The sequence below is a fragment of the Mollisia scopiformis genome (assembly GCF_001500285.1).
Source record: "Mollisia scopiformis unplaced genomic scaffold LY89scaffold_9, whole genome shotgun sequence".
NCBI classification, from domain to species: Eukaryota; Fungi; Ascomycota; class Leotiomycetes; order Helotiales; family Mollisiaceae; genus Mollisia; species Mollisia scopiformis.
The window spans coordinates 171957-197630 of NW_017263589.1; the positions used below are offsets into that span (position 1 = coordinate 171957).

The following is a 25674-nucleotide window of genomic DNA, read 5'->3' on the forward strand; positions in this document are numbered from 1 at the left end:
CGAATACCCATACGAAAAATCAGGACAGACGGCGCCGGATTATGCCAAAGCTCCAGCACCTGCTCCAGTTTACGCTCCCTTTCGAACAACATTTGCATCCGTTTCCCTACATCGCAGTGATCGAGTACGCCTCCTCGGCTTTCCTCAGTCTGACATTCAAAGTATTCGCGGCGTTATACAGAACTCATATTCGAAAGGCATATCGAAAGAACAATTGTATGGCAAGTCGCACGAGTTCAAGCTCAACGGCAACCCATGGTTCGGGCAGAGCTCCGATGCAGTAATCTCGCGGGTTCTGATACGGGAGATATTGGCACACTTGTTTAGCATTGGGTGGATATTACACGCCAGCACGGATGTTAGCAAGAAAGAGATGGACAAAGACACATTGTTCTTCAGAAAGCAGCAAGCTCGTCCTCCAGCCAGCGACTTCATCAGCATTTCGTTTAATCAAAGCGATCGACTGAGGTTGATTGGTGCTCCAACCCAATTGGTCCAAGATTTCAAAAGTTTGCTCTCTGGAATGGGACTCTTACAGCAAGATCTCGGGTGGAAAGATGCAACTTTGAGAGCCTGGGAATTCAAATTGAATGGATATCCATGGAGAGCAACTGGGGAAGAAACAATGAGTACAAGGCTACTGTTGTTGAAGATGCTGGAGTGCTTGGAAAGCCATGGATGGAGTCTTTATGCAAGTGTGGATCAGAGCACTGGTGGTGAAAACTCGAGTGAGACGGATAGTTGGTATTGTGTAAAAGATCGGAGCTGGGTTGAGGGTACTGCTGTGTTTCATCGTTGAGTAGATACCATAGTTGGCTGTCTATGAAGAGGATCCTTGTTGTACGAGTATAGAGACCGGTACCAAACGTATTACGTATGTTGACTGATCCTGCTGCAGCATTGATTCATAGCACGTTGCTTGTGACAATCATCCTACGTTTTGGGCTTTGACTTTTCTTTGCAAGGTATAACTTTCCTCGTTAGTTCCAAGTTTGTTGCATCTCAATTCTTATGCCTGTTGAAAATTCCTGCCCTTCAATCAGGCTAAGAAGCACATCTCACCCAAGTCACCGTGTCGTATCCCATCTTCGACCCTACTTCGCGCTTGGCACCTATCAACGTTCGCTTCAGTGTGAATATCCGGGCACCAACCAGTTGTTGGGCCTATAAATCCAATACCATTCTACCTCACGTTGGAGCAGAATCACTCATTTCAACAGAAAATCAACCGGTTCAGTCCGTACTCGAGACACTTCAACACCATCCACTCGATCACACTCGTCAAACAGACAGCCACGTATATGTCCCCCTCCACTGGAAGCACCACCAAACAGAAGAATTCGACCCCCGATATCAAACCTAGTCTCAGCTCCGCCTAGCCAACTCAAGATTCCGCTAAAAATGGGAAGGGTGTAAAGCCGGAAATATGTGAGGGACATGGTTCAAGGATTGGATCTACCGCACAGTCTGGCTCATGCCATTCGCAAGGAAATGGTGAGGAGTAGCGAGATGAAGGAGATCTCGGGAGTATTGGAGAGGAGGCATGAATATCTTTGTGCGTTGGATGCTAAAGAATGAGGAGGGAAGGTTGAACTTGGGTTTCATGAGTGAAGGTTAGCGTTGAGAAAGATTATAAGGGAATGAGCAAAATGGCATTCTTGCATAATTGTCGAAGTCCAATGTTTGCATGGAGTTATATTAGGATTCGATTTTGTCGTCTGTGTATAACTAGGCGGTGGTCCATATATCTCTTCCTTTTCATTGCTTGTCTCGCCAAATGATCCGTGTCAGGCAACCCTTGCGCGTTAGTCCGAGTCTCCCAATGGAAGCTCGAAGGCTAGATGGAGTTTGTTGGTACCTTGCAGAAACATTGACTGCGAACGAATCATGGTAAGCAGCTATGCAGCCACATTCACATGCTTACGTCAGGTGATATAAGACTGCAGATCTAGTCACTTTGACCAACGTCCAGGTTATGCTCTATATCCATAAGTACCCTTCAGCATCTTTGTCTTTGACTTCAGAAGCGAAACATACCAGACACGATGAACTCTCAAGAAGAAGCAAAGAAGTTTTTGTTGAATGTATTTATTCCCCAGCCTCGCCCCACAAGGCCAGTCTAACAATAATTCAGGCATGGGAGTTGCTTTGGGTCAAAAATCTTCCAGACCTTCCTAAGCTCTATGACGAAGAAGCAGAGATATCAGGCTTCTCGCCACCGAAGCAATCCACATGGAAAGGCTACGAGGGAATAAGAGCTGTGAGCAGATCCGTGCAAAATACCCCGCTTCGGCATCAAAGTACTGACGACGATGACCATTGAAGCATTTCAAAGAGCTGGAATCTATCATCGATTCTAAGTCGTTCAATATGACGACTATTGGTATCGTTTCTTCTATCATCTTCTCGATCAAGCGAGCTTACACCCAGCAGATCTTGCCAACAATGGTAACACATTGTATGCAATCTGGAACGCGGAATTCCAGATGAAAATTCCCGGACAGGAAGGGACGATGGAAGGGAACGGGATCTTGCGTGTTGTACTCAAGGATGGTAAGGTGGCTGTATGGACGTTCTTTGAGGATCCGACACCATTTGTGGCTATGGCTATGAAGGGACAAATGGGTTAGGTGCTAGGAGAGTTACCTTATTCTTCTGGACGATGGATATTGTTCATTACCGATGATTTTCTACATTCATATCATCTCAATCAGAAAGTTACGGTGCTTGATGAGTTCAATTTGTAATCATTCTCTGACTAGAAAGTTCCATGCAATATTTGGAGAGCTTCGTCTTGTAACTCTTGTTGAAGACTCCACACGGCGCCTCTTTCCTATTATCGAGTATCTTGCTGAAGAGACGGAATGTGACTGGATTGGTGGATGGTAATTCGACATCCTTGTCGAAAGCTGAACTCGAAAGTGATGAGTCTATCTATTTCTGGAGACGAGGCAGAATCTTGGGAGTGAAGGCAGCTTGTGTAGGCCTGATATGGTAGGCAGGATCACAACCCCTAGAGTCGATTGAATGGCCCACTAGTCGATGGATTAAACCTGCAGAAGGGGGAACACAATGGACGACAAACGAAATTTCAAGTGAGAGATATCATGTTTTTGCAATAAGACGACTTGTGAAAAGTAATGAGCGTTGGTGCGTATCAAAAGGTCCATATTCCTCGTCTAGCACGTCTAAGATGGCAGAAAAAAGTGGTTTTGCTAAATGCAAAGCTGTCTAGAATGGGAAAGGGGTATCTGCTCGCTTAAGGACTGCTTCACCACTGTACACTTATACTCTTTGGACATGGTGCTAGAGCAGTGAACAGATAGCTCAAAGTGCATCTCTTCAATAACAAGAGACTCTGCCATTTCCGAGAGATGACAGCGTTTGTTCCATTGAGGACAGGTCTTCAATTGCCGTCAAAAGCCGCTAGCGCAACTTTCGGCTCACTAGTCTAATTGAAGCCCGGCGTCAACGTCGACAATGACCTTCTCAATTTTGCAACAACTCACTTGGAAGACTACAATCATCAAGATTTTAATCTGTGCATAACCTCCGAAGTACCGGATAGCCAAGAAAACAATCATGGCAGACAACAATATTGTTGGTCGGTTGGCATTGATCACTGGAGCTTCGAGCGGGTTTGTTGATCCTCTATTATCGATCGAGCTCACTGACGGCAGCATACAGAATCGGAGCAGCATGTGCAAGAGATCTTGCAGGAAGAGGTGTTCACTTAGCCTTGACATACTCTAAGAACAAAGAAAGCATGGAGAAGATCGTGGCAGATATCAGAGTCTCGAGTCCCGAAGCAGCCAAGTTACGTTTGTCAATCCATAAAGTTGATGTAGGAGTCGTTGATGAGATGAAGAACATGTTCAAAGAGATTCAAGAGCAACATAAAACTCATGTTGATATCCTCGTGTCCAATGCGGGCTATGGAAAGAGGATAGTAGATGTCTGGTCAGTTTGTGCCCCACGTGATCTTGAACCATAGGTCTGATCGAAGCAGGGACATTCCTTTGGAAGAGTTCGAATACACTCTTAATGTCAACCTAAGAGCATCTTTCGTCCTAGTCAAGGGTGTTGTCGAAGGAATGAAAGCACAAAAGTGGGGGAGAATAATCTTCATGTCTTCCATTGCAGCATCTGGTGGAGGAATTAATGGATGCCGTAGGTCAACTGGTCCTCTGGAAGAAAATTGCTTACATTTGGAAGATTATGCAGCATCAAAGGGTGGATTGACTGGAATGATGAAGAACTTGGCTGCTAAATTAGCACTACTCAACATCTCAGTCAACGATGTCGCACCCGCTTTGATCGGAGAGACAGGTATGATTAGTGGTCCGGACATAATCCCTGGCGGTGTGGGTACGATTCCTTTGGGAAGGCTTGGGAGTCCTCAAGAAGTTGCAAATGTTGTAAGCATGCTTGCGACAACAGGTTTCATGACTGGACAAAGTTTATTGATTGCTGGAGGCCTGAAATGAGTCAAGGCACGTCTGTATGGTGCGGGAAGTCAATGAATCAAGTTTCCTACTTCAAACCATAGATAATTATGTTGATGATGATTCTCTCAGGATGTTCCAAAAGCCGCTTCACCTACACACCTTGACTTTACAGACATCGGCTCTAGATAGTACAATATTCAGACGCTGCCTTTCTTTTCCAAGCGGAGACTCATCGGACCCTTCTGGTAGCGTGATAAGTCTGAAGGTTTGCAGCAGTCTCACAATAGTATACGACACTCCCATAAGTACAAAGTCTTCGCCAAGACATTTCTCGGGCCACCACTGATCGGAGCATAAGCCCAGCCAATTTTTGCGAAGCTATCGTCTTCCCACCTCTCAGCAGCGTCTCCGTCAGCCCAGTCACTCCTCAGCCGGGGGATCTGGCTAAGCTGGCTAACTTGAATCGGCTGGCGAAGAGTAGGAAGGCTAATTTTCGGATTCTTTTGGCGAGGCCAAGGAAGGCTAGCATATACTTTTGGCGAAAAGTATTATTTGTAAGAGTTGGGGCCACCGCGAACGGCCCACTCGCCATTTTACACCAAAACGCGCCTCTTTTATTAAATTATATTATTACAACCTTCTTATAAAATTCTATAAAATTAAAAATTCGAATTAAGCTTTATATAAAGTTAATTATATAAAGAACGCGAAAATTTATAATGCATTTTGCAAGAGTTGTTTAGAAGTAAAAAGAGAAAAAGGATAAAAAAGAAGTAAAATCGCTTAATTTATATGTAAATTTTGAATTTTTTAAAAATCTTCTACTTTAGCTACGTATCGTTTCTACAATTTCCTTTCAATTCGATTTTTAAATCGTATAAAATAAATTTTTAATACTAATTTGATCTCCATTCGTTTTCTATTATTTTTTTATTAAAGCATTGTAATAATATACTATTTTGCAAAAGGGGTGTTTTGGTGTAAAATGGTGGGGTGGGCCGCTCCGCTGGCCTCAGCTCTTACTGATCCAATCCGATTATTTTCATCGCTCCATTCATCATAATATAGATAACAAATTGAGAAGATGGCTATTACACAGCCCAGCTGAAATCAGATGGGTCCAAATCCTGAAGAGAATCGCAAAGCATGTTCCAGTCGTCAGCCCAATTGAGAACCCCGTCTGGTGTGGATATTCCAATCACCTCCCCATCCATTCTTACTTTCAGTATAACATCAAAGCAGTATTTCCCACCAAAAACTTCAGCATCCATACCCAAGTATTTCTGCCAAGCTGTTGATACTTTCACAAGCTTCCGTTGATATCGCCAAAACCCGCCGTGGAGCTTCTGGCGATGCCAACCCATTCGACGCAAGTCTTCGATTGCCACAGGTTGGATGTTGACGAGTTTATTTCCTTTCAAAAGTATCAGAGATGCAGTACTATCACTGCTAGTGTCGTCCAAATCCTCCACAAATTCCTGCATGCAACTCTTGAACATAGATCGGAAGTCTTTGATTGTCTGATCTCGTGGCCAGTCTTTGCACTGTTTGGCAAGCTCTGTGTGATCCAGAACGGAGATCGCCCAACTCACATATTCGGGAGACAATTCGTCCTCCACACGTCTCGAGTCCTTGAGTTCTTGCACTAACGTCAAAGTTGGAACAGCCAATCCATTCCTTTTGGCAACGACTCCCTTCACAAGATCCTCGAACAATATACGAAAGTATTGTTCGGCTAGCAAGTCAAAGATCATGCCACTAGGACAGCGGTTTGACAAGAATCGAGCAACCAACTCCCACTCATCCCGCCCTTCCTTATGCACGCTTTCCTTAATCTCTTCCCATAACTCTTCCTGCATGCCCTTCATCATACGCGACATCTGGGTTACCTTGGAGTCTTCTCCAAGACGTCATAACATACACCTCCGACAAACGGATCGATCAATTTGTCACTGTGGTTGTTGTGGGAATCGGGACCGTCATGCTCAATGCGCCAATGTGGATTCTACAGGCGGTACCGAATAACAATCACAAGTTGGCGGTCATTACGACTTTCATTGTCGTGTTTCTGGGGATGTTGAGTTATGCGACGGTTGCGAAGCCGTTTGAGACACTGGCAGCTACTGCTGCGTAAGTTTGCTCTGTTCGTCATAGTGGTGACAATTGTGAATGGAGTACGGTGCTAATTCAAGGCGATTTTAGGTACTCTGCTGTGCTTATGGTATTTTTGCAACTTGGGAGCTCGCCTAGTTGAGCTTTAAAGATATCATACTGTCAGTAAACAAGTTATCAAATATACACCTTTCAACGAGTTCGAATTTTATTGAAAATAAAAAGCATTTAACACGGTTTAAACGTAATAAGAAGCTCCTAATATCAGCTCAGGACTATATTTAACTATTAAATGAGATGGCTTTATTTCTATTCTTAAGCAATAGAGAAATATACTTGTAGTTATTAGGAGGAACGTGGGATATGGCTCGGGCAAATTTCGGTAAGGAAACTGTAGCCGGGGCATATATGAGGCCGAAATAGTCTCTAATTGGTGCGCAGACTAACTCAGGCCATGCTCAGGCACGCTCACCATTAGCTCATGTAAAAGCAACCGCTGCTCACGTCCGGAGACTAAAATGGAATCAGCAAAAGCAAAAGTTAATCCTGAGTATAAGAGTATTTAAACCATTGTTTCGCACAGGTAGGCGTCTCCCTAGTTAAGTCTTTCGTTCTTCTCAAGTGATATCTTTTCATTTCACTCATGTGCTACAGCAGGAATTTGGGACATAAAAGTCGCACACATAATAATATGATAGTGTGAAAAGCAAAAAACGTTGAATTAACTAAAATTTAGGGCTAAAATCTCTTAAACACTACGAACACTTCGCTCTGAATCGATTCAAAGTGAAGGTTTTACAAGCTTCACAGCCTGTGGTATTGGAACGCTTTCGAGAGGCTGCAAGAAGCTCTCATAAGGCTCCCGAAGTGGCTTACAACAGTTGCAACTGCATTGCATACGTGGGATCATATAAGCCAATCACCGCCAGCCATGCCATGCACTTGCGGCTCCAGCATCCGCATGCAACTTGGTGGTTGCCTCACCAAAGATCAATCGATTCTCACTATTTCCTTTCAATTCTAAAGATGAAGTAGATCCTAGGATAAGAAGCTTCATGACATCGATCTGCATACCATACTCCATAAGCGATTGCCTTCACCACACGCCGTGTTTGCATCTGCACTCCAGCTCAGAATTATCCCGACGAGGCTCCTAATATACCTTCACCACACAGGCACCTGGATCAACTTACTTCTTGAGGAAACTATCGATCCTTTTTCTGTTTCTCGTAAACAGAAGCTTGAATGGATCCACTGACAGCGATAGGTCTCGCTTCAGCGATTGTGCAGTTCGTCGACTTCAGCACAAAGCTAATCGATGGGGCGCGAGAAATCCGCGACTCGGTCGTGGGAATGACCGAGGAGAATAGAAGTTTTAGATTCGTCGTAGGTGAGATGAAGGCTTTGTCATCGAAATTGCTTCCTTCAACTAGTTCCCGAAAGACAGAGGATGAGAAAGCTCTCTGCCGCGTCGCAGCAGAGTGCAATATTTTGGCAGATCAAATGCTCTAACTTCTAGAGAAAATCAGGCCTAAGGATCCTAACTCTAAACGCCAAAGTGTTCTATCGGCGATAAAGAACAAAGTGCATGAAAGAGAGAAGCTAGAGCTGGAGAAAAGACTAAGCAGTTGTCGCGGCCAACTTCACCTACAGCTCAACCTCTTAGCAAGGTGAACGCCACATTCTGCTATGAAATATATATACATTGACAGTTATACAGCACAAAAACGAAAAATAGATTGAAGTCTTTGCTCTTGTCTGCAGAAAGCGATGCAATGAAATTTGAACAATTGCAAGCTCATATGAGCGAACTCCGCGCTGGGCCAAACATGAGTTCAATCGGTTCCGAAGCACAGATTCAACTACGAGGGCTTTTGTCTTTGTCAGAAGACGTTTGTCAGGTGATTTCTCAGCAACGAATACTAAAAGGCCTCGCTTTTGAAGACATGCATGGAAGGTTTGAAGCGGTCGATCCTGCACATTACAAAACATTCAAATGAATTTTTGGTGATGATTTTGAAAGTGAAGATGAATGGTCTTCTGAGGACGAAAGCGAGGCTGACTCCGAAAATGGAACTGGGGACTCTTCCGAAGGAGCAAACGATTTCTCCAACAACAAAGACCCAGCATCTATAGAAATCGACGAGCAATCTTCCATAGAAGAGTCGGACGAAGAATACTCCGGAAGAGCAGTTATCAGAGACCGGGACTCACAAGAACTGGGACTAGGAGGAAGACGTGACTCTATTTGCAGCAAACCATTTGTGGACTGGCTAGCATCAGGAAACAGGTTCTTCCATGTCTGCGGTAAGCTAGGCTCTGGAAAATCAACTCTCATGAAATTCCTCTGTGACCACAAGCGTACTCAAGAGGAACTTGAGAAATGGGCAGGTGGTACGTACATACTCAACACTTTTTACTAGAGTTGGTAGCTTCAATTTCTAATCTTGCTGACCGCGAGTACTGATATATTTCCATAGACGATAGAAAGCTTGTATTTGCAAAGTTTTTCTTCTGGAGACCAGGCTCTATGCTACAGAGGTCTATCAGTGGCCTCCTCCGATCCCTTCTGCATGATACCTTAAAAGTCTGCCCCGATCTCATCTCCGCAGTTTTACCAGATCAGTGGAACAATGTGAAATCTATACCTTGGCAAATGCAGCATGAGCCTGAATTCGGAAATCAAGAAACAAGATCGGCTTTCACTCGACTCATCGAAAACCGAAATATGACCAGACACCATCGGTTCTGTTTTTTCATTGATGGTCTTGATGAGTACGAGGAAACGCGACAAGAAGACTACAAAGATCTTCTTGACCTGCTTTCCAAATGGACCGAAGCAGCACCAGACGACGTCAAGCTTTGTGTTTCAAGCAGGGAGGATAACGTATTTGTGAACAATTTCTCCAGTGAACAGAGAATTCGTCTTCAAGATCTCACAAAAATGATATACATTACTTTATTCGAGAGAGGCTGGCAACTTCCCCCACCGAAGAATACCACGACTTGGTGAATTCGATAACCAAAAAAAGTAATGGCATCTTCCTCTGGGTGGTCTTGGTGGTGAAGAGACTACGTGCATGCTTGGATGATGGCTTTGAACTCAGTGCTCTCGAAAAAGAAGTTGACTCCCTCCCGGACGAACTTGAAGCGCTTTTCGAGTATCTGCTGAATTCGCTTAGCGACCCTAGTCGAAAGAGGGCTTACCAGATCCTTTCTATTATGCTATTATTAGGAGATTATGACCTGAAGTTGTCGTTGATGGCTTGCTCTTTTATAGAGGACTATCTGCAAGATTCTCAGTTCGCCATGGGAACCACTTTCGCGCATACGAACTTAAGCAGTTAGTACTACTGTAAAGATCAGGACTGACCTGACGCTGAAAAGGGTTAATGGCTATTGCAAAGGTCTGCTTTCATCCAGCCATGGCTACTATGAGAAGTTGGGTGTGACTGCTGTGGTATTGTCGATTAATTTTCTCTTTCTCTGACTTCGCTTTCGGTTAGTGAGCTTGCCTCCAGTCACTGCTTGAAGGACTGGGCAGTATACCTTAGGGTCATCCAATAAGTCATTCAGAGACAGCGTTCTCAGATGCCCAACCACTCCACAGCCAGGCCCTAGGCTAGGTTTGGCGGATCTGATTGGCTGGCGCGGCGTAGGAAGGCGGGTCTAAATTGAGCCTTTGGCGAGGCTACGACAGGCTGACATATTCGTTTAAGGTTACGTGAAAACGCACGCGACACCTGGCGCCTAATGCCTGCAGCAACGCCCCGACCAGAACCCGAACTCTCTTCCTCAGACTTCCTCTTCAACCACATAGGGCAAAAGTCTTCGAATATCCCCATTCCCCCTGACAATGACAGACGTAATGATATACCCTCTGGAAATAGAGACGTCGGTCAATATATGCAACTCAATTGACTGGCCCGGAGCCATCGGAGTCTAAAGCGCGTCCTCCTCACCACAGGCGCAAAACAATACGGCGTCCATCTTGGCCCCGTCAAATGCCCCATGCAAGAAGACGACCCCTGGATCGAAGGCAAGGGCCGCCCTCCGAACTTCTACTATACGCAACAGCGGATCTTACACTCTGCTGCAGAGAAGGAGGGGTGGGAGTGGGTGGTCACGTATCCGAATGATGTGATCGGTGTCGCGCGGGGCAATTTCATGAATCTGAGCACCTCACTTGGAATTTATGCTGCAGTGAGCAAAGAGCTGAATAACGGGGAGTTGGAATTTCCCGGTTCAGAGACATTCTACAATATGTTTGATTGCTTTACATCTTCTCGACTTCATGCTGCGTTTAATCTCTGGGCGGCGCTGGAGCCGGGGTGTCGGAATCAGGCGTTTAATGTGGTGAACGGGGATGCGGAGACGTGGGCAAATTTGTGGCCGAAGGTGGCGAGGAGGTTTGGGTGTAAGGTGCCTGCGAGGCAGTTTGAGAGAGAGACTCCGGATGCGAGTGAGATGAAGCTCGCGGAAGTGCCGCCCTTTGAGGACTTGGCTGCTGTGAATGGGATGAAGGGAAAGGTTCCGCAGGGAAAGGTTTCCCAGCGGATTGATCTGGTGAGGTGGTGTCAGAAGAAAGACGTGAAGGATGCGTGGGCTAAGATTGCGGAGAGAGAGGGTGTTGAGAAGGGTGCGTTGGAGAAGGCTACTTGGGGATTCTTGGGGTTCGTGCTTGGGAGGGAGTACAATATCGTTATCAGCATGTCGAAGGCGAGGAAGTTTGGCTGGACTGGGTATGTTGATACCTGGGAGTCTTTTGAGGAGACTTTTGATGAGTTGGAGAAGGAGAAGGTTATACCTGAAGCTAAGTAACTTGATCAAAAGTTTGATTTATACATGGAAAAGTTGGCGTGGCATTGAATAAAAAGGTTCGTCATCCCAATTTACGATATTTCGCGTTTTGTTTGGCGTTATGAAGCAGGCCTCCCCCTGTTCCCCCGCATTGACCATCCCCGCATCTTCTTCCCTTTCCTCTCTTGCACGACGATAATCAGGTCAAACTAAGCGTGATGTATGCAATTATGTAATTCTATATTCGTATACGTGAAAGCTAGACATACCGGAGTAACTCTGTAGAAGGGCTTTTTTTTTTTAATTAACTTTTTCCTCTTTTATTATTTTTCCTTATATATTGTCACGAGTCCACGTTCAAGCCTTGGAGAAGCGAAAAACTGTCTCTATTCAGACGATTCATGTCAGGGCTTGTAGTCAATACAAATGGTTGAAGCTACAGAGGCTATCTATGTATAAGAAGATTCGACTGCCGATCAAGTAAGTATTTCTCCTACCCTTTATACTAGAGAACCCGTTACGTGTCCTTGGCGGGCAACATGTTGCTAGCGCATTCCAACTACTACTCGGGCATTCCAGTTGCCTACAAGTTGGTCTATGCGTCGCCGGAGCATTCCCAGACTACTTCACGGGTGAAACTAACCGATCTGCTTCTCCCTAGATCTCTGGGGTCGAGGATACAGCGATACGCCGCTTGACTGTAGGCATGATGTCCGTCTGTTTGCATCCCAGATACTGCTAGCGCTCATGTCATCGCCTCTCTCATGGATGGGAAATAGCAACACCTTCTTTATCGTAGCTTTTTCCCTGGGCGGGCTGATCTCCTTGGCATTCACTGGCGCCTTCCCCGAATCAGTTCGATCGTTGGTCCTTCTCGGGCCAGCAGGTCTTATTCGCAAGCGACCGGATGGCTACGACGACAATTACATGCATCAACCCAAACTTGCCCCGTCACTGGAATCTCTCCGTGAAAACGTGCGACAAATCCTCGGGGCGATCCCATGTGGCCCGGCTTTGAACATGCAGACGGACAAGAAGCGAGTCGTCTCGTCGGAGCAGGGGCCTCCTCGAGTAGAGAAGAGCTTTGACATAGGAGGCATCATTCAGTGGCAGTTCGATCATCATCAAGGCCACATTCATTCGTTCCAGGACACTGTACGGTACGGCCCACTACAGAAGAGGGAAGATTTGTGGGGAAAAGTCTGCGATATTATTGCCGGCCGAACACGACCCGACTCTGCCCTGCATAATACCAAGTTGCTCGTCTTCTTTGGTCGAGACGATGATGTTGTGGTTGGAGAGGAGACGACTGAGGATATCCTGAAGTTGTTAGGTCGAATACCTACCAGGTGGGCATGGGTTCCCCTGTACCCGAACAGTGAAAAGATCACTCAGACGATTCTTTCATTCCAACGTTCTAAGCTTTCCGAAGCCTAGATTTGGAAGCACGAAGCTGGAATTGAATCATGTTTACGTTTATATGCCGCGGCATGACGGCCTCCTAGTTTGTGGTCAGGGGTGCGGTGTGCAGTTTTGGAATGAGCCCTAAGAGAATAGACACGTTCTAATGCATAAAACCGTTCTAGATTTCTGTTCAACTTCTCTTTTACATCTGTTCTAGTCCATACGTGAACACCTGCTGTTTATGAACTAACCCCCCGCCATTCATGAATAGCGAGGTGTTTATGTATAGCACCCCCTATTTGTCAACTAGCCCTGCCATTCACAAACTTTTAGAGCTTTTTCAACTACCTATAGCTAAACAGCGCCACTAATAAACAACTCGGGAATAAGGCCCTAGTCTCAACGCCTTCAGCACTTCAACACTCCAACACCTCAGCACCTCAGCACCTCTAGCACCTCCTCTAGTGCAAAAGTCTTAGAATACTAAGGTGCTAAAGTGCTGAAATGCTAAAGTGCTAGAATACTAAGCTCAAATCAAAAGCTTATTTCCGGGCGGTTTATAAATAGCGCTATTTAGCCATGGCTAGCTCGATATATTCTGATTGTTGATAAATGGCAAGGCTAGTTAATAAACAAGGAGTGCCATACGTAAACACCCCGCCATTCATGAATAGTACATGCTATTTGTGAATAGCAAGAGCCCCGTTCATAAACAGCAATTGTTAGCGTATAGACTAGAACACATCACTCGCTCGTAAACTCCGTCACACGGTGAAAAAGATGGAATGTCATTTAGATTTGGAGTCGTCCACAATACACGCTGATTTGGTTCCCGATTTTAAGTTTATACACACCACCCGCGCGCTGTTTGTGAGAGGCGTTACAAAGTGAGAAATCAGTCATCAAAATTCAATTCCCCTGTCTCTAAGAGCATTGCTCATAATTGTCTTAACGATTACCTTTTGCAGGATTGGAATTATCTGCTTGTCCTTGGGTTCGGCCAGATGCGTGACCATCAGGTGAGAGTGATTGACCTGATCAAAACGACCGAGGACATACTGGCAAACCTCGTCCACATTGTTACCGCCGGAATAATCAGGGAAGTATCTTGGTGTCTTGGGCACTTACTGGGTTCATTTCCTATCATCAACCAGGACACTACAAACTTATGGTGCTCTTCTTGGAATATGGAATATTTCCTGGACTTAGTTTGCCTACTCAGATCTGGGATCAAAGTTTGGCTATCTGGCACGAAATCATTTTAAGTCGTGTGTTTGTCGATTTCAATGTGTACCACAAATTGTTCGGTGAAATGATTGAGGCGTATTTGCGGCGTGGTGCAGACTCTAACTTAGAACTGTACATCCCCGAAGAAAGCTGCGCAGAGATTATGGAAAAGATTTCGGTGGGCAAGCTGTTCAGGAATACTTTTGATTTCGAGGTAAGAACAGGGAACAATGTTTACGAGGCTTCAAAAAGGAGGTCCATTATCAGAGTTACACGAGAGTTCCACTTTATCTTCAAAAGGGGAGGGAAAGCATCACTCCGAGACTTAATTGAGTTCTGGGCATTCGAAAATGAAGAGGCTATTCTGCGGATGATGGATAAGAACCTCCAACAACTTGAACTGGAGCCAACGACTATGCCGCAGGACGAGCAGGAGCAGGCAGAAGAGAGCAGTACGATGCAACCTTTAGAACGCATTACTCCTAAACCGAAGGATCCTTCTCAGCTTCAGTTGGAATTCGACTCAACAGAAGATAAACAACAGAAAGAAGCTGGGAAATTTGAGGTGGTCATTTCGGAACTCGCACGAGTCTCGAAGCCGCCAACTGGCTTGTTTGACTTGCTACAAGGGTGGATGACTTTGCTTGCTGCTTTCTTTTCAGGTATGTATAGTCCGCAAGAGTACGAAAAGTGTTTCGAGGTTGCTTACTTGTCACACACAGGTATTCTGGTAGCTGTATTGTTACCTCGATTAATGAATTTTTGGAACGGCGACGTGATATGGTAGCAAGGGTAGACAGCTGGATCACAGGTATTTAGGTGGGGAGTTCTTCGGTCTGGGATCCCTGTGATCTTATTCGGAATTATGTAGGCTTCAGACATTACCTGTGACGTTGTTCTGCGAATTTGAAGTCCCTTGCGGAGAGCTAAATTTCTTCCATTGGCTCAGGGTGCATAAACACAGGTCTCTTCATTTTCCAAAATATCATGAATGCTGAGAAAATAGCTAAGCTCAAGTTAAGCAATGGCAGAATCGTAAGCGACATGTTCAATATTTTCAGTTATTCTCGGAGAAACGTTTTCTGATTCCTCGTAATTCTCTATGATTACACAGACCGACACAGATTGAGCGCCGATGGATGAAGGAGATACACAAAAGCTTTAAGTTGCACCATATGGGAAAGTGACTCGAGCCAAACATGATGCCGATCCATTGCGGATAGTTGACTGAAATTCGTCTCTAAGAAATGTTCAAAGCTGTTCTTGGTCGCATGCAGAGTACTCTGCTTGTGTAACTCTTTCTATTCTCCTCGCTTCCCGGAGGCCAGCGCTGCCTGACGCATCTGTGAGAGCCCCGGTCCAATATATGCACGTCTGACTCCGTTACCTGTACGACCATGCATAATATCTTGTTTCTCTCGTTTCGTTCATGCTACCTTTGGCTGCTAATTTCTTATTTGCGGCTCTTTCCTTGTCTTCCATGTAGAACTAGATCTCATTGGCAATGAAATTGTTTAAGGCAGCACTGCCGCTCATGCAATGCAAACCCCAATGTTCTCTTGGCCATCAGCCTAAACTAAGCCCCAATCATCTCAATCTTGGCGGCAGGACAAGAAACTGGGATCTCAGGCTGCCTTTAACAGACATTCTCTTTAAATTTGCTCTCTATAGTGTTTTCAGTGCCTTAGATGAAGGCGGAAAAAGCTGTCGCTTTGCTAGTTAAGATAAAGCGAATAGTTCTGTCAGGGATGGCTTATTTCTACGACAGCGGACAGTATAGTATACACAGTATATACAGCAAGGAGCCGATCTCTGACGCTCGAGAAAGCGGGGACCTCCAATGCCGGAGCCCCAATCTGCATTACGGACTGCAAGTTCCCGAGACAAGGAATAGCCTTACTTTCAGATATAGCACGCGAACTTGTCGGGTTCCACAACATGATTAAAACACCCGTCTGCAGATGTGGATGTAACCCCGCAGTCATCTTATCGCGAGGCTCCGAGTACGTTTGCTTAAGACACTGCTTTCTCGCTGCAGAACTCGAACAAATGAATATTTGGTCGTCATGGAGCCTCCAGATTTCCCTCCGAAAGTCGATATTTTATCTGAAATATATCAGCCATTACCAGAGGTGATAGATAATGTCGATTGGGGTGGACTTGATGCATCTAAATCGACACAGCAGGTAATAAGAGACTTATCGTCAGCATTGGAACAAGGCAGTACCCCTTTGGCGAATCTCTTCCTATCTCATGGATCCTACTGGAAGGACACTCTTGCAATAACCTCCCATCTAAGGACCTTCAAGGAGCGTGAAGTGATTGCACTCGCTCTGAGGGAGCAGAATCAACATCGTCGCATTTACGAAATTACTATCACTCCAGGGTCAGCACAAGTTGTAGTTGCAAGCGAGACGCTGGTAAGTTTAGGTCACTTGCTTTAATTTTCCTCCCTCCAATGTCTTGCCTTTGTCGATTACGAACACTGACCTTTAACTTACTGTAGAAATGGCTAGAATGCTTCTTCACATTCAAAACTACCGAGCCTCAAGCAAGCTGCGGCGGCAGGGTGATGTTACTTCCCCAGGTTTCCGAAAGCGGCTTGGTCCGCTGGAATATTTGGACTCTGTCCACTTGGCTCTCGGATTTTGACTTGTATCCCGAGGACGAGCAGCTCCTGCGCGCCCCATTCAAGCCCTTGCCGTCGAGTGAGGAGGACCACATGACTACCGACGTTCTCATCATTGGTGGAGGAAATGCGTGAGTCCATCATACATCACAGGTTCTGGTGGGTGGCCAGGAGAAGAAAACTGACTTGAATCCCTTGATATTAGGGGCGTAATTCTTGCTGCTCGCCTGAAGGCACTGGGAGTCGACTACTTGATCATCGATCAGAATGAGAATGTGGGCGACAACTGGACGCTCAGATATGATTGCCTTCGTTTCCACGTAGGCAAGTCATTTTGCGAGTTGCCATATCTGCGTATGTCCTTCCAGATCATCTGTATATCGAGAAGAAGACAAGTTAGACCAGTTGTACTAATCAGATCTGATCGCCCCAGCATATCCCAAGGATGCAACAAATGGTTTGACTCGAGAAGAGCTAGCCGCTCAAATCAAACGCTTCGTTGATGAGTTTCACCTCCACGTGCTCCATTGCACTACAGTCAATGCAACCACGTTCGATAATAGAAGTAAGTCATGGACGATCAAGTTGCTTCGTAATACCGTCGAGAAGACCGTTACGTGCAAACACCTGGTTCTGGCTACTGGTGTGGGCTTTCAAGGTCCTTACATGCCAAAACTTCCCGGCATTGAAAAGTATGGAGGCATCAATATACACTCTACCAGTTATAAAAACGCAAGTCTGCTCGCTGAGGGAGGTGTCAAGGTGAGTCAATCTTTCTGTTCAAGTGCCTTGCCTTCAGCGGAGACTTCGACTAACTCATGGTCCCTTTTCAGTCCGTCCTAGTTATCGGATCAGCCAACACCGCTTTCGATGTCATGGAAGACTGTTATGATGCCGGACTCAAAACAACCATGATACAGCGCTCTCCGACTTATGTGATCCCCATGTCTTCCCTCCTCCACCCAAATGGCCTCGGAGTCTTCGACTACGTGCCAGCCGAGGTGGGCGATGTGATCACCCAAGCAGGTCCTCTGGCCGTAGGAGGACCGCTGCTAGGTCTCACACATGCCACATTGGCAGCTGCCGAGCCGTGAGCTTTCTTGTTATGAACAAAGACGTTCAGCAATTGACGATTAATAGGGAAAGGTATGCCAATCTCGCTAAAGCTGGATTCCAAGTGACCGACTGCACTCAATCCGACTTAGTGCAACACCTACTTGAACGCTGCGGTGGCCACTTTGTCGATATTGGTACTGGGGTGGAGTTGCTAGCCACCAAAAAGGTGGGCATCAAGTCAGGCGTTTCACCCACGTCGTACACAGACAACGGCCTGGAGTTTACCGATGGAAGTACGCTAGATGCAGATGCTATTATTTGGTGTACCGGCTTCAAAGGGATAGATATTCGCCAGGGCCTTCCCGAGATACTAGGCGAAGGGGCAGAAGTAATCAAGAACAAAATGGAGGCTACCTGGGGTGTGGATGCTGAAGGAGAAGTTCGTGGTTTGTGGAAGAGACATGAGTACGTGGATAACTTCTGGATCTTCTGTGGTGGTGCAGCTCAGCATCGGTGGTACTCGAAGGTGGTGGCGTTGCAGATCAAGGGCATGTTGGAAGGCATTCTACCTGATGCTTATAGGGATGTGCCTGCTTCAAATTTTCAGTAGGAATGCGAATGAATTGGTTGCGCAGACATACAGAGATGAGTTCTGTGACGATGATCTTGGTGATTTGTTAATAAGGAATGCCACCACTTGAAGAGGGAGGAGTTCAGGATACTTCTTCGGAAGAACTGACAGAAGGGGGGAAAAGATTTTTGAGTTGCATAACCCCTCCAGGAATATCAGAGTAAGTGATATTCGCCCTTTCCGTTTATTAGACGACATGAATCAAGTGGGGACCTCTACTTCCCTCACTGCTACCAAACAACAGCTGTCGATCCAATTCCGAGCATTCCAATCGATCCCAAGCAGACGCTTCAACATCACCCTTGACCATCCTCTTCTTCCCACCCTTCTTGTGATACTGCGCAATGAAACACCCAATCCGCCTATATTCCCCTCTTGCTTTGTACGTAGGCTGAACCACAAGTCCCTCATACCCTCCACTATCATCTTTCCTAATCGGCACATAATACGACGGCACCCTGCTGACTTCAAGGTAATCGAAGAACGACACTCGTCTCATAAAGCAATCTCCAATCTTCACTAAAGTCGGCGTCTGCCCTCCAACTATACCAGGGAACAGACCCTTACACTGCAACTTCAGAACCCCCTTCTTGACTTGCCCGAAAGGATCCGAACTCGCGAGACTCATCTCAACATCAAGAACCTTCACCACCAGCGCGTTCTCAATGTCTCGATACTTGGCACCAACCTGAATATCATTCGCAGTACTAGCCCACGACCAAGTGGGCGCCATATACTGCTCCTGCGGCTTCCTACCCCTCGAAACCGTAATCCAGCAAAGCTGCCTCTCGATCCCCTCCCTCCACAAACCCGCCACGTACTCCCCACCGACAGTGATCTGCCTCCTCTTCGCTACTCCCGAGATCGCGATCAGTTTATCGCTCCAGAAAGTCAGTTTGCAAGGTGCGTATTCCTTGATCGTTTCATCCCAGAATGTGTCTGCGTGGGGAGAAGATTGGATGTTGAAGAATGAAGAGACTTTATCCACGCCTTCGGTCTTCCATTCTTCTGCGCCCCAGGTTTGGCATTGCCATGCGAGGTGCGTGCTAGTGAAGAACAGGACGCGGGGAGAGAGGCGGCGTTCTTGGTATGCCCAAGCGCGAGTTGAGAGGACGAGACGGGAGAGAGCTACGCTCCAGTGCTGGAAGGGGATTACGTCGAATGTTGTCGAGTTACCGATATATAGTTGACAGAGACGCGGAGCAGGAAGTTGACGGTCGTAGAATAAGCCCTGACTGCCGTCTTCGGAACTGGATGCTGCGAGGGTGATTTCGGAACAGCCGTAGACTGCAGACATTTTGACTGCTTCTCGCTCCCAATCTTGGGCGTCGTCCTGGATTATGCAGAGGCTGTCTATCCAGATATACTCCAACCCGAGCTCGGTGAGGACTTTCAGGGAGTCTTGAAATGTTCGACTGAGTTCGGAAATTGGGACGCTGGTATGAAAGGTCTCGAAGTTCTCTTTCAGCAGTCTAAGGATTTTGATCTTGCCCCAGCAGTGACTCAATGCTGCATACGGGGTCTTGGTGTCCAGCTTCGTTGTGGAAACAAGTTTCAAGACGCCCTCCTTGAAATGAAGTAAACGAGTAGGTAATGATCTCTCAACATCCTCTGAGCATCTATTATGCGAATGTTTGCATTTTCCAAGCCATTCTCTAGCCTTGTTCATCGCATGAACGCTTCTAGTGGATGAACCTCGCAAGGTCAATGAAGGTAGGTTCTCTGTGAATAATGGTCAGCAGATGTGTTTCAAGTCCTGAGTTGAAAGCTAATACTAGGGTCCATTTTTACCCCTGGAATGAAGTCCATAGCACTCCTCCACTCATCATTTTCTCCAGCATTGAAGAATACTTTCCATCCTACCCGTTGTCTCTCAATAGAAACCCAAACCCTCGGATCAACGTGCGATTCTTGCTGCAGTTTATACTTGATAGCCAGCAATAACAAATCACAAAATGCACACCCGTTCGCAGCTGCACTTGCAATCCTCGGGAAGGTTGTCTCGTATCGGTAGATATTGAACTTCTCATCGCGAATATCCATGTCGATATATTGTCCCCAATCAGGAAAGGTCCATTGACAGTCTTGACAGAACTTGGTATCGTTTTGTTCGCTGTAGACCTCCCAGTCTGATGCGATGTAATAGGACATAGATGCGTCAACTCTCACTTCAGGTAATGTAGTACCATCTGTTGTGATGCTCCCTGGACGAGTAGATGATTGATCTTGTGGTCTGAAGGGGAGGCCATCCACATTCGATCTCTTCATTTCGAGACTGTTGTTAGGTACTCCTCTCAATCATCGAAGACAGGATTCTAGTGATGTAAAGAAGATTTAACCTGCGAAAAAGCCAAAGTTGACATAAATCATTCCCTCCGCACAACCAGTACTCGAGTCTCTGAAGTAACCTTGTACTTCGAGAAGCTGAAACCAGCGAGGCGCAGCAGTATTGGCGCGCGGCTGTGTAGATCCTGGGGTATGGAGAATCACTTGATTAAAGAATCAACAAAGCTCGAACGAACCAGAGACAGGAATTTGAATTGTCGAAGGGACCAGAAATGGTAATCTATTTCTCTCTCATGCAGCCCACGAATGCAAAGTGCCTATGCTAGACAGTACTATCAAACACCCCCAACGCCCAGCATATGTACTATGACAATAACGATTCCAGAACAGAGTACTGTACTCCGACCAAGCAGCCATGCAGCCTATAAACACCAAACAACTGTACATGCAACAGCATTATATACCAACAATACAGAGGTACGGAAGCTTAGCTTCGTAATCGCTGCTGCTCTGACTCGTCCTCACTATCAGCTTCCTTCAGCGCGAGTCTCTCCCGCTCACTAGTACTAGCACTCCCAACAACAGTTGGGCTACTCTCTCCATCAAACATGGGATCGTAGTCCTTGTTGACTTTCTTCGAATGACTCTTTCCCGTTCCAGGTCTGCTACTGCTGCTGTTCCCTCTCTTTGTCTTCGCTGATGCCTTAGCCTTAGTCTTCAATTCGTCGGCCTTAGCCAAGACTTCGTCATCCTCGTCCCCAGAATGAATCTCATCGCTACTACCACTCGTTGGGTCTTCATATCGTCCTTCATGGCCCTGATCAAAACTGTCATCTCTGTCCACATCCGGTATCCTCTCGTGGTCCGGTTTCTGGTTCTTGATGAACGAATCGATGATGTAATATTGGGTTGCGTTCATGATAACTGGGAAGACCAGCATAACAAAGACAACTTGTAGCACTTCGTCGCCTTCCGTCCATCTTAATGCCCAGTCTCCTATGCGTGATATCCAGGGCAGGAGCAGGAAGATGATCAGGACGCAGATCTTCATGCCCATGAGACCAATGAAGTAGATCATCGACTGCTTGCACCACCACCATGTTCGAGGCGGGTTGCCATAATTTCCTGACTCGATCGATTCGCGAGGATTCCCAACAGGAGTCATGGCGAAGAGGGCAGTAAGGATACGAAGGAGGAAGATGAGGATTGGGATACCGATCGTAGTCTGTCAAACGTTAGCCATAGCGTCCAACAAGATCCCATGTCAAACTTACATCGATCGCCAAATTCAGCAGATAGAAACTACAAGGATTTGGCTTATAATTCCCCTGTGAATCCACCATCCTCCTCTGGATCCCTCGTGTCGAAACCGTCGCTACGTCAAGCGCTATGCTGAACTGCCCGCTCGAAAGCATGCTCATGAGCAGATTCGCAATATGCACCAATACACTTCCCACAACCTGTTTCGAGACATCGAAAAACCAAATCTTCAGCGGCCGTTGTGGTCTCTCTCTCCATCGTTTGTAGACCAGTGCCAATAATGCCAACAAGCCTAGTGCACCTTGTACAAATATAGCAAAAGGTCCAAGCAGTCGACACTCGCCGTTGTCTGGTGGTGGCGACTTGTCCCCATCGTGTGAAAGCGAGATGGCTGTAGCAGCTATGGCGCCTGCTGTTGTTGTCAGAGAAGGCATTTCGGCGGTTATAGAAGTCGCAGTCGCTATCGCAGTCGAGAGGAGTGTAGGTGTAACATTTTCGAGGAGAGAGGCGAGGGTGGGCTCCAAGCCCGGCGGGGGAAGCATGAGCTATGTAGGCACTATCTAGCTGCAGATGTTTGGTTCGAGAGGAGAGGTTATGTTTGGCTAGCGGGTTCGACGTGTTATAAAGAGGTCATTCGTGGTGGACTTGAGGTTGTTTCGCACTGGGCTGATATTTGAATCAGGGTCGTCTCGATTGGGTCATTAGTGTGAATCTGTGACGCAGGCGGCTCCAAGGTCCCAGATGCCAACAACAATATCTTGAGGTGGAAATATCGACACAGGATTATGTTGAGAGGTCAAGTAAAGTCGGTGGGAGGCGACAATACTGATGACATGGTGTAGAAAGAAAGGTGTGTAGCCTGGATTGCGGCTATGTGCTGAAGGCTGTGAGGCTTGGGCCGTTAGTTGGAGGCGAATCTTGGACCTTTTCAGCCTAGTATGCACCTTAATTTTAGACACTTCACGTGATGGGCATTTTTGGACCTCCCGTCTTGATAATGGTCAGCCAAATGTTGCAAGCTGACTTCCTACCAGCCAAATGGTCATGATTAAGTTGATGAAATTATCATACTCTTATTGAAGACATTAGCCATTACAGGGGAGTCTTGAAGGCTACCAAGCGAACCGAGATCCCCAAAGCCGACCGATGCAGCGGGGTCTTAAGCAGCAGGCTGACGAGTAAGATTTTAGCTGATCGGAATCCTCTATCGTGGCTTGCAGCTTGGGGATTTTCCGCGGCAATCGTATCACAAGAGGGAAAGTCCTGACTTCTACAGTACAGAACTTCGAATCACTTCGTGTGACTTCCCTTGGGCATGATTACCCAGGTATCAACTTATCACACCACAAGTCTTGGCATAGCACCATATCACAGATTCATGAAGCAATCGCGTGTTGTAAAGCATCGCATAGCGTTATCCATCGTAGTCATGGTTGTTGTCCCACATCAGCAACGATCAAGCAAATTCCCACCCAACACTCCTGCTCCCGCCTCCCAAAGCAACTTCCATAAACCCATGCCATGCCGCCACCTATGTAATAACAACAACGTAGAAAGGAAAAGTGTTCAGCAGCCATGCCACCATCGATTGTCCATAATATCAAAGCCTCGCGAGAGTTGTGGAGTCGCAGAGCAGGCGGGCCGAGGCTGAGAGAGAGGAGATCTAGTTGGGGCAAGACTAGATGAATTTGTTAGCATAGAACGATCTGATCAACAGTTGCTCAAGCCAAGGTGGCTTCAGTTGAACGTGAGAAAAGGCAAAGCGAATAAGTGGGGTACATACAGCTCCGCAAGAAGAGCAGGTCTTGTCACTTTGGCCGGTAGCGCCGCACTTGGGACAATCGGAGCCGTGCATGTTTGCTTGTAGTACTTGTTTTGACTTGTAGTCGTAGAAACTTGTTGATTTGAGTATGAAAGAGACTTTGTTTGGTTTGTTGAAGAGTTGTCGAAAGGTTGAAGTATCATGTAGTGGAAGGAAGAGATAAGAAGGGATAAGCAATGCGGGGCTACAGAGCCTAAGCTAGCCGATAGGCCTATAAAAGGAAGGCACGTGTGTGAGTGGTCTTGTGAGTGGATTTCTTTCTGTCGGTAGAAAGATAATCCTGCGGAAAATCTTTGGCAGGTAGGGGTTGGAAGTGTGAGATGACGCCCGAACTTAGAAGGGACAAAAGTATCAGGATTCACCGAGTACAGTTTTCCAAACTTCCACTTGGAAACTCAAAAGACGTAGTTGCTACCTTCAAGCACAATCAAGTATCAAACTCAATGATGGTGGAGCGAGTTTCGGTGCTTGTAAATGCTCCGCTGTGAGGCAGAAGCAAATGTAATCAATTTGGCAAGCTATCACGAAGTGATGACCAGGAAAAGAAGACCGCGAGCAATTCAGGCAAATTGTCATTGAGACATCCGACCACCATTCGCACTGCTATTCGCAGTTCGAATCCGTCCCCCGAACGCCTTATTTCGAAAACCAGCCCTTGACGAACCCAAAGAAAGATGTGTTCTGAGCAACAGAAGTACTTGAACGACGACGCCCGATATTCGCCCCTTTCCCATTGGCAGAGATGTTGCTGTCCTTCCTTCCGGACAGATGTGTAGACGGGCCCATGGAGCCTTTGTTGTATGATACCGCGTTTCGAGGTCGACAGTGAGATGACCGATCCGCAGGCCCGTCTTGTTGTCATTCGATACCGTGCTGTTTCTTGAGCTGCTCTAAATTCTCCTTACGAGATTCGAGGTCTTCTTTCGATCGGACCATCTTGTCTGGTTGGTGGTAAAGCACTGTGCACGTTAAAAATAATGGTCTCGTGATGCTTGTCTGAAGGTAACCTACCGACGAGATATCGGTTTTGGAAGTTGAAGCCGTTCAACTTGTCGCAAGCCTGTTTGGCATCCATCACATCCTCATAGACGACGAACGCTGTACCCTTTGTATTGTTTGCGATTCCTTGGCGGATTTGGCTATAAGAAGATCAGTATACCGTGTCGTGCGACCGAGAATCGATGGGGGTTGCTCAACATACCGGATCGGCCCAAACTTGCCAAAGAGGTCGAAGAGTTCCTCTGGTGTGACGTTGTAGCTGCAGACAATCAGTACTTCTGCTCTAGATATATCTCCCCCGTCTCTGCGAAGGCCTTCGAATGTCCTGAGTCGTACCTTAGATTCTTGACGAACAAAGCTCTGTGGCGCAGATGGTCAGTTCTCTCTCCGCATCGAAACGTCCATCAGAAAGAGACCACTTACCGATTGACCTCGGGTGCAAGTTTACCGCCTCGACTCATAGCTTGGCTACGGATTTGCTGGAATGATTGTTGTTTAGAAGAAGAAGGGGTAGATCGCGAATTGGATATCGGAGGGGTGTTGAATATCAGAGACTTGAAGGAAATCGAGCGCACGCCCACCTTTCCTCATCCGGACAAAGCGTTTCTGCCTGAGGAAGCCACGAGCCTCAGTTCGCTCAACGGCTTTATCGGTCTCGGATTTTCGAACATTCACGGATCTTCAGAAATTTGAGTCAAATCAAAACCAGATCAGCCCTGTCGGCAATGCATGTAACTTGAGATGTGTTTCAAGCCGCTTTTGCCGCTGTTGAGGTGACACAAACAGCGCACTCTGGCTTTTTCTATACCGCCACGGCATTCGGGCAAGTGCCGATGACGGAACAAAGAGCAATTGTCCACGTTGCGTTCGGACATTCAGTAGGGGAGAATGTTATCAAATCATTCACCGGAAACTTCTGTTAATTTGCAATATTCTAGACGATGTTGCATAGTCACAGAGATGCAACTGCTACTCTCTATAGCTTCTTTCCTCGCTCAAT

The 25674-nt window shown here is 46.5% G+C and overlaps 13 protein-coding genes across 13 annotated transcripts; 8 read left to right on the forward strand and 5 right to left on the reverse strand.

Moving 5' to 3' along the window:
- Window positions 1-76: 76 nt before the first annotated feature.
- On the forward strand, window positions 77-799 carry LY89DRAFT_569398 (uncharacterized protein; the record flags this gene model as incomplete). Its single annotated transcript, XM_018208576.2, has 1 exon — window positions 77-799. A coding segment is annotated over one exon (723 nt), but the record flags the coding sequence as incomplete, so codon positions are not given.
- Window positions 800-1977: 1178 nt separating this feature from the next.
- On the forward strand, window positions 1978-2787 carry LY89DRAFT_683475 (uncharacterized protein). Its single transcript, XM_018214707.1, has 4 exons — window positions 1978-2084; window positions 2135-2260; window positions 2326-2383; window positions 2434-2787. Exons 3-4 carry the CDS (start codon window positions 2371-2373, stop codon window positions 2628-2630), a joined length of 210 nt encoding a protein of 69 aa, XP_018072870.1. The 5' UTR covers window positions 1978-2084; window positions 2135-2260; window positions 2326-2370; the 3' UTR covers window positions 2631-2787.
- Window positions 2788-3475: 688 nt separating this feature from the next.
- Window positions 3476-4629, forward strand: LY89DRAFT_683476 (3-ketoacyl-acyl carrier protein reductase). The gene is made up of 4 exons (XM_018214708.1): window positions 3476-3638; window positions 3688-3960; window positions 4010-4170; window positions 4216-4629. The coding sequence occupies exons 1-4, from the start codon at window positions 3583-3585 to the stop codon at window positions 4485-4487; spliced, it is 762 nt and encodes a 253-aa protein (XP_018072871.1). The 5' UTR covers window positions 3476-3582; the 3' UTR covers window positions 4488-4629.
- A 910-nt stretch (window positions 4630-5539) lies between these two features.
- Window positions 5540-6328, reverse strand: LY89DRAFT_774360 (uncharacterized protein; the record flags this gene model as incomplete). The annotated part of the gene is made up of 1 exon (XM_018221961.1): window positions 5540-6328. The coding sequence occupies one exon, from the start codon at window positions 6326-6328 to the stop codon at window positions 5540-5542; it is 789 nt and encodes a 262-aa protein (XP_018072872.1).
- A 2007-nt stretch (window positions 6329-8335) lies between these two features.
- LY89DRAFT_667608 (uncharacterized protein) lies at window positions 8336-9573 on the forward strand (the record flags this gene model as incomplete). Its single annotated transcript, XM_018212986.1, has 3 exons — window positions 8336-8517; window positions 8584-8954; window positions 9041-9573. 3 exons carry the CDS (start codon window positions 8336-8338, stop codon window positions 9571-9573), a joined length of 1086 nt encoding a protein of 361 aa, XP_018072873.1.
- Window positions 9574-10146: 573 nt separating this feature from the next.
- On the forward strand, window positions 10147-11710 carry LY89DRAFT_498298 (uncharacterized protein). Its single transcript, XM_018207939.1, has 2 exons — window positions 10147-10223; window positions 10280-11710. Exon 2 carries the CDS (start codon window positions 10572-10574, stop codon window positions 11379-11381), a length of 810 nt encoding a protein of 269 aa, XP_018072874.1. The 5' UTR covers window positions 10147-10223; window positions 10280-10571; the 3' UTR covers window positions 11382-11710.
- A 2-nt stretch (window positions 11711-11712) lies between these two features.
- Window positions 11713-12917, forward strand: LY89DRAFT_717131 (uncharacterized protein). Its single transcript, XM_018218324.1, has 3 exons — window positions 11713-11840; window positions 11940-11992; window positions 12022-12917. The coding sequence occupies exons 1-3, from the start codon at window positions 11812-11814 to the stop codon at window positions 12795-12797; spliced, it is 858 nt and encodes a 285-aa protein (XP_018072875.1). The 5' UTR covers window positions 11713-11811; the 3' UTR covers window positions 12798-12917.
- Window positions 12918-13932: 1015 nt separating this feature from the next.
- LY89DRAFT_774366 (uncharacterized protein) lies at window positions 13933-14899 on the forward strand (the record flags this gene model as incomplete). The annotated part of the gene is made up of 2 exons (XM_018221962.1): window positions 13933-14653; window positions 14714-14899. The coding sequence occupies 2 exons, from the start codon at window positions 13933-13935 to the stop codon at window positions 14776-14778; spliced, it is 786 nt and encodes a 261-aa protein (XP_018072876.1). The 3' UTR covers window positions 14779-14899.
- Window positions 14900-16041: 1142 nt separating this feature from the next.
- Window positions 16042-18592, forward strand: LY89DRAFT_683479 (FAD/NAD(P)-binding domain-containing protein). The gene is made up of 6 exons (XM_018214709.1): window positions 16042-16411; window positions 16498-16751; window positions 16826-16974; window positions 17054-17382; window positions 17454-17710; window positions 17761-18592. Exons 1-6 carry the CDS (start codon window positions 16058-16060, stop codon window positions 18284-18286), a joined length of 1869 nt encoding a protein of 622 aa, XP_018072877.1. The 5' UTR covers window positions 16042-16057; the 3' UTR covers window positions 18287-18592.
- Window positions 18593-19055: 463 nt separating this feature from the next.
- Window positions 19056-19976, reverse strand: LY89DRAFT_642881 (HET-domain-containing protein; the record flags this gene model as incomplete). The annotated part of the gene is made up of 1 exon (XM_018211773.1): window positions 19056-19976. A coding segment is annotated over one exon (921 nt), but the record flags the coding sequence as incomplete, so codon positions are not given.
- Window positions 19977-21080: 1104 nt separating this feature from the next.
- Window positions 21081-22287, reverse strand: LY89DRAFT_581983 (uncharacterized protein; the record flags this gene model as incomplete). The annotated part of the gene is made up of 2 exons (XM_018209138.1): window positions 21081-21818; window positions 21868-22287. The coding sequence occupies 2 exons, from the start codon at window positions 22285-22287 to the stop codon at window positions 21081-21083; spliced, it is 1158 nt and encodes a 385-aa protein (XP_018072879.1).
- Window positions 22288-23423: 1136 nt separating this feature from the next.
- Window positions 23424-23739, reverse strand: LY89DRAFT_683482 (uncharacterized protein). The gene has a single exon (XM_018214710.1). The coding sequence runs from the start codon at window positions 23706-23708 to the stop codon at window positions 23532-23534; it is 177 nt and encodes a 58-aa protein (XP_018072880.1). The 5' UTR covers window positions 23709-23739; the 3' UTR covers window positions 23424-23531.
- Window positions 23740-24135: 396 nt separating this feature from the next.
- LY89DRAFT_683484 (pre-mRNA branch site protein p14) lies at window positions 24136-25189 on the reverse strand. Its single transcript, XM_018214711.1, has 5 exons — window positions 25098-25189; window positions 25011-25034; window positions 24877-24933; window positions 24687-24814; window positions 24136-24634 (listed from the first exon to the last, which is right to left on the reverse strand). Exons 1-5 carry the CDS (start codon window positions 25133-25135, stop codon window positions 24534-24536), a joined length of 348 nt encoding a protein of 115 aa, XP_018072881.1. The 5' UTR covers window positions 25136-25189; the 3' UTR covers window positions 24136-24533.
- Between the last annotated feature and the right edge of the window lie 485 nt (window positions 25190-25674).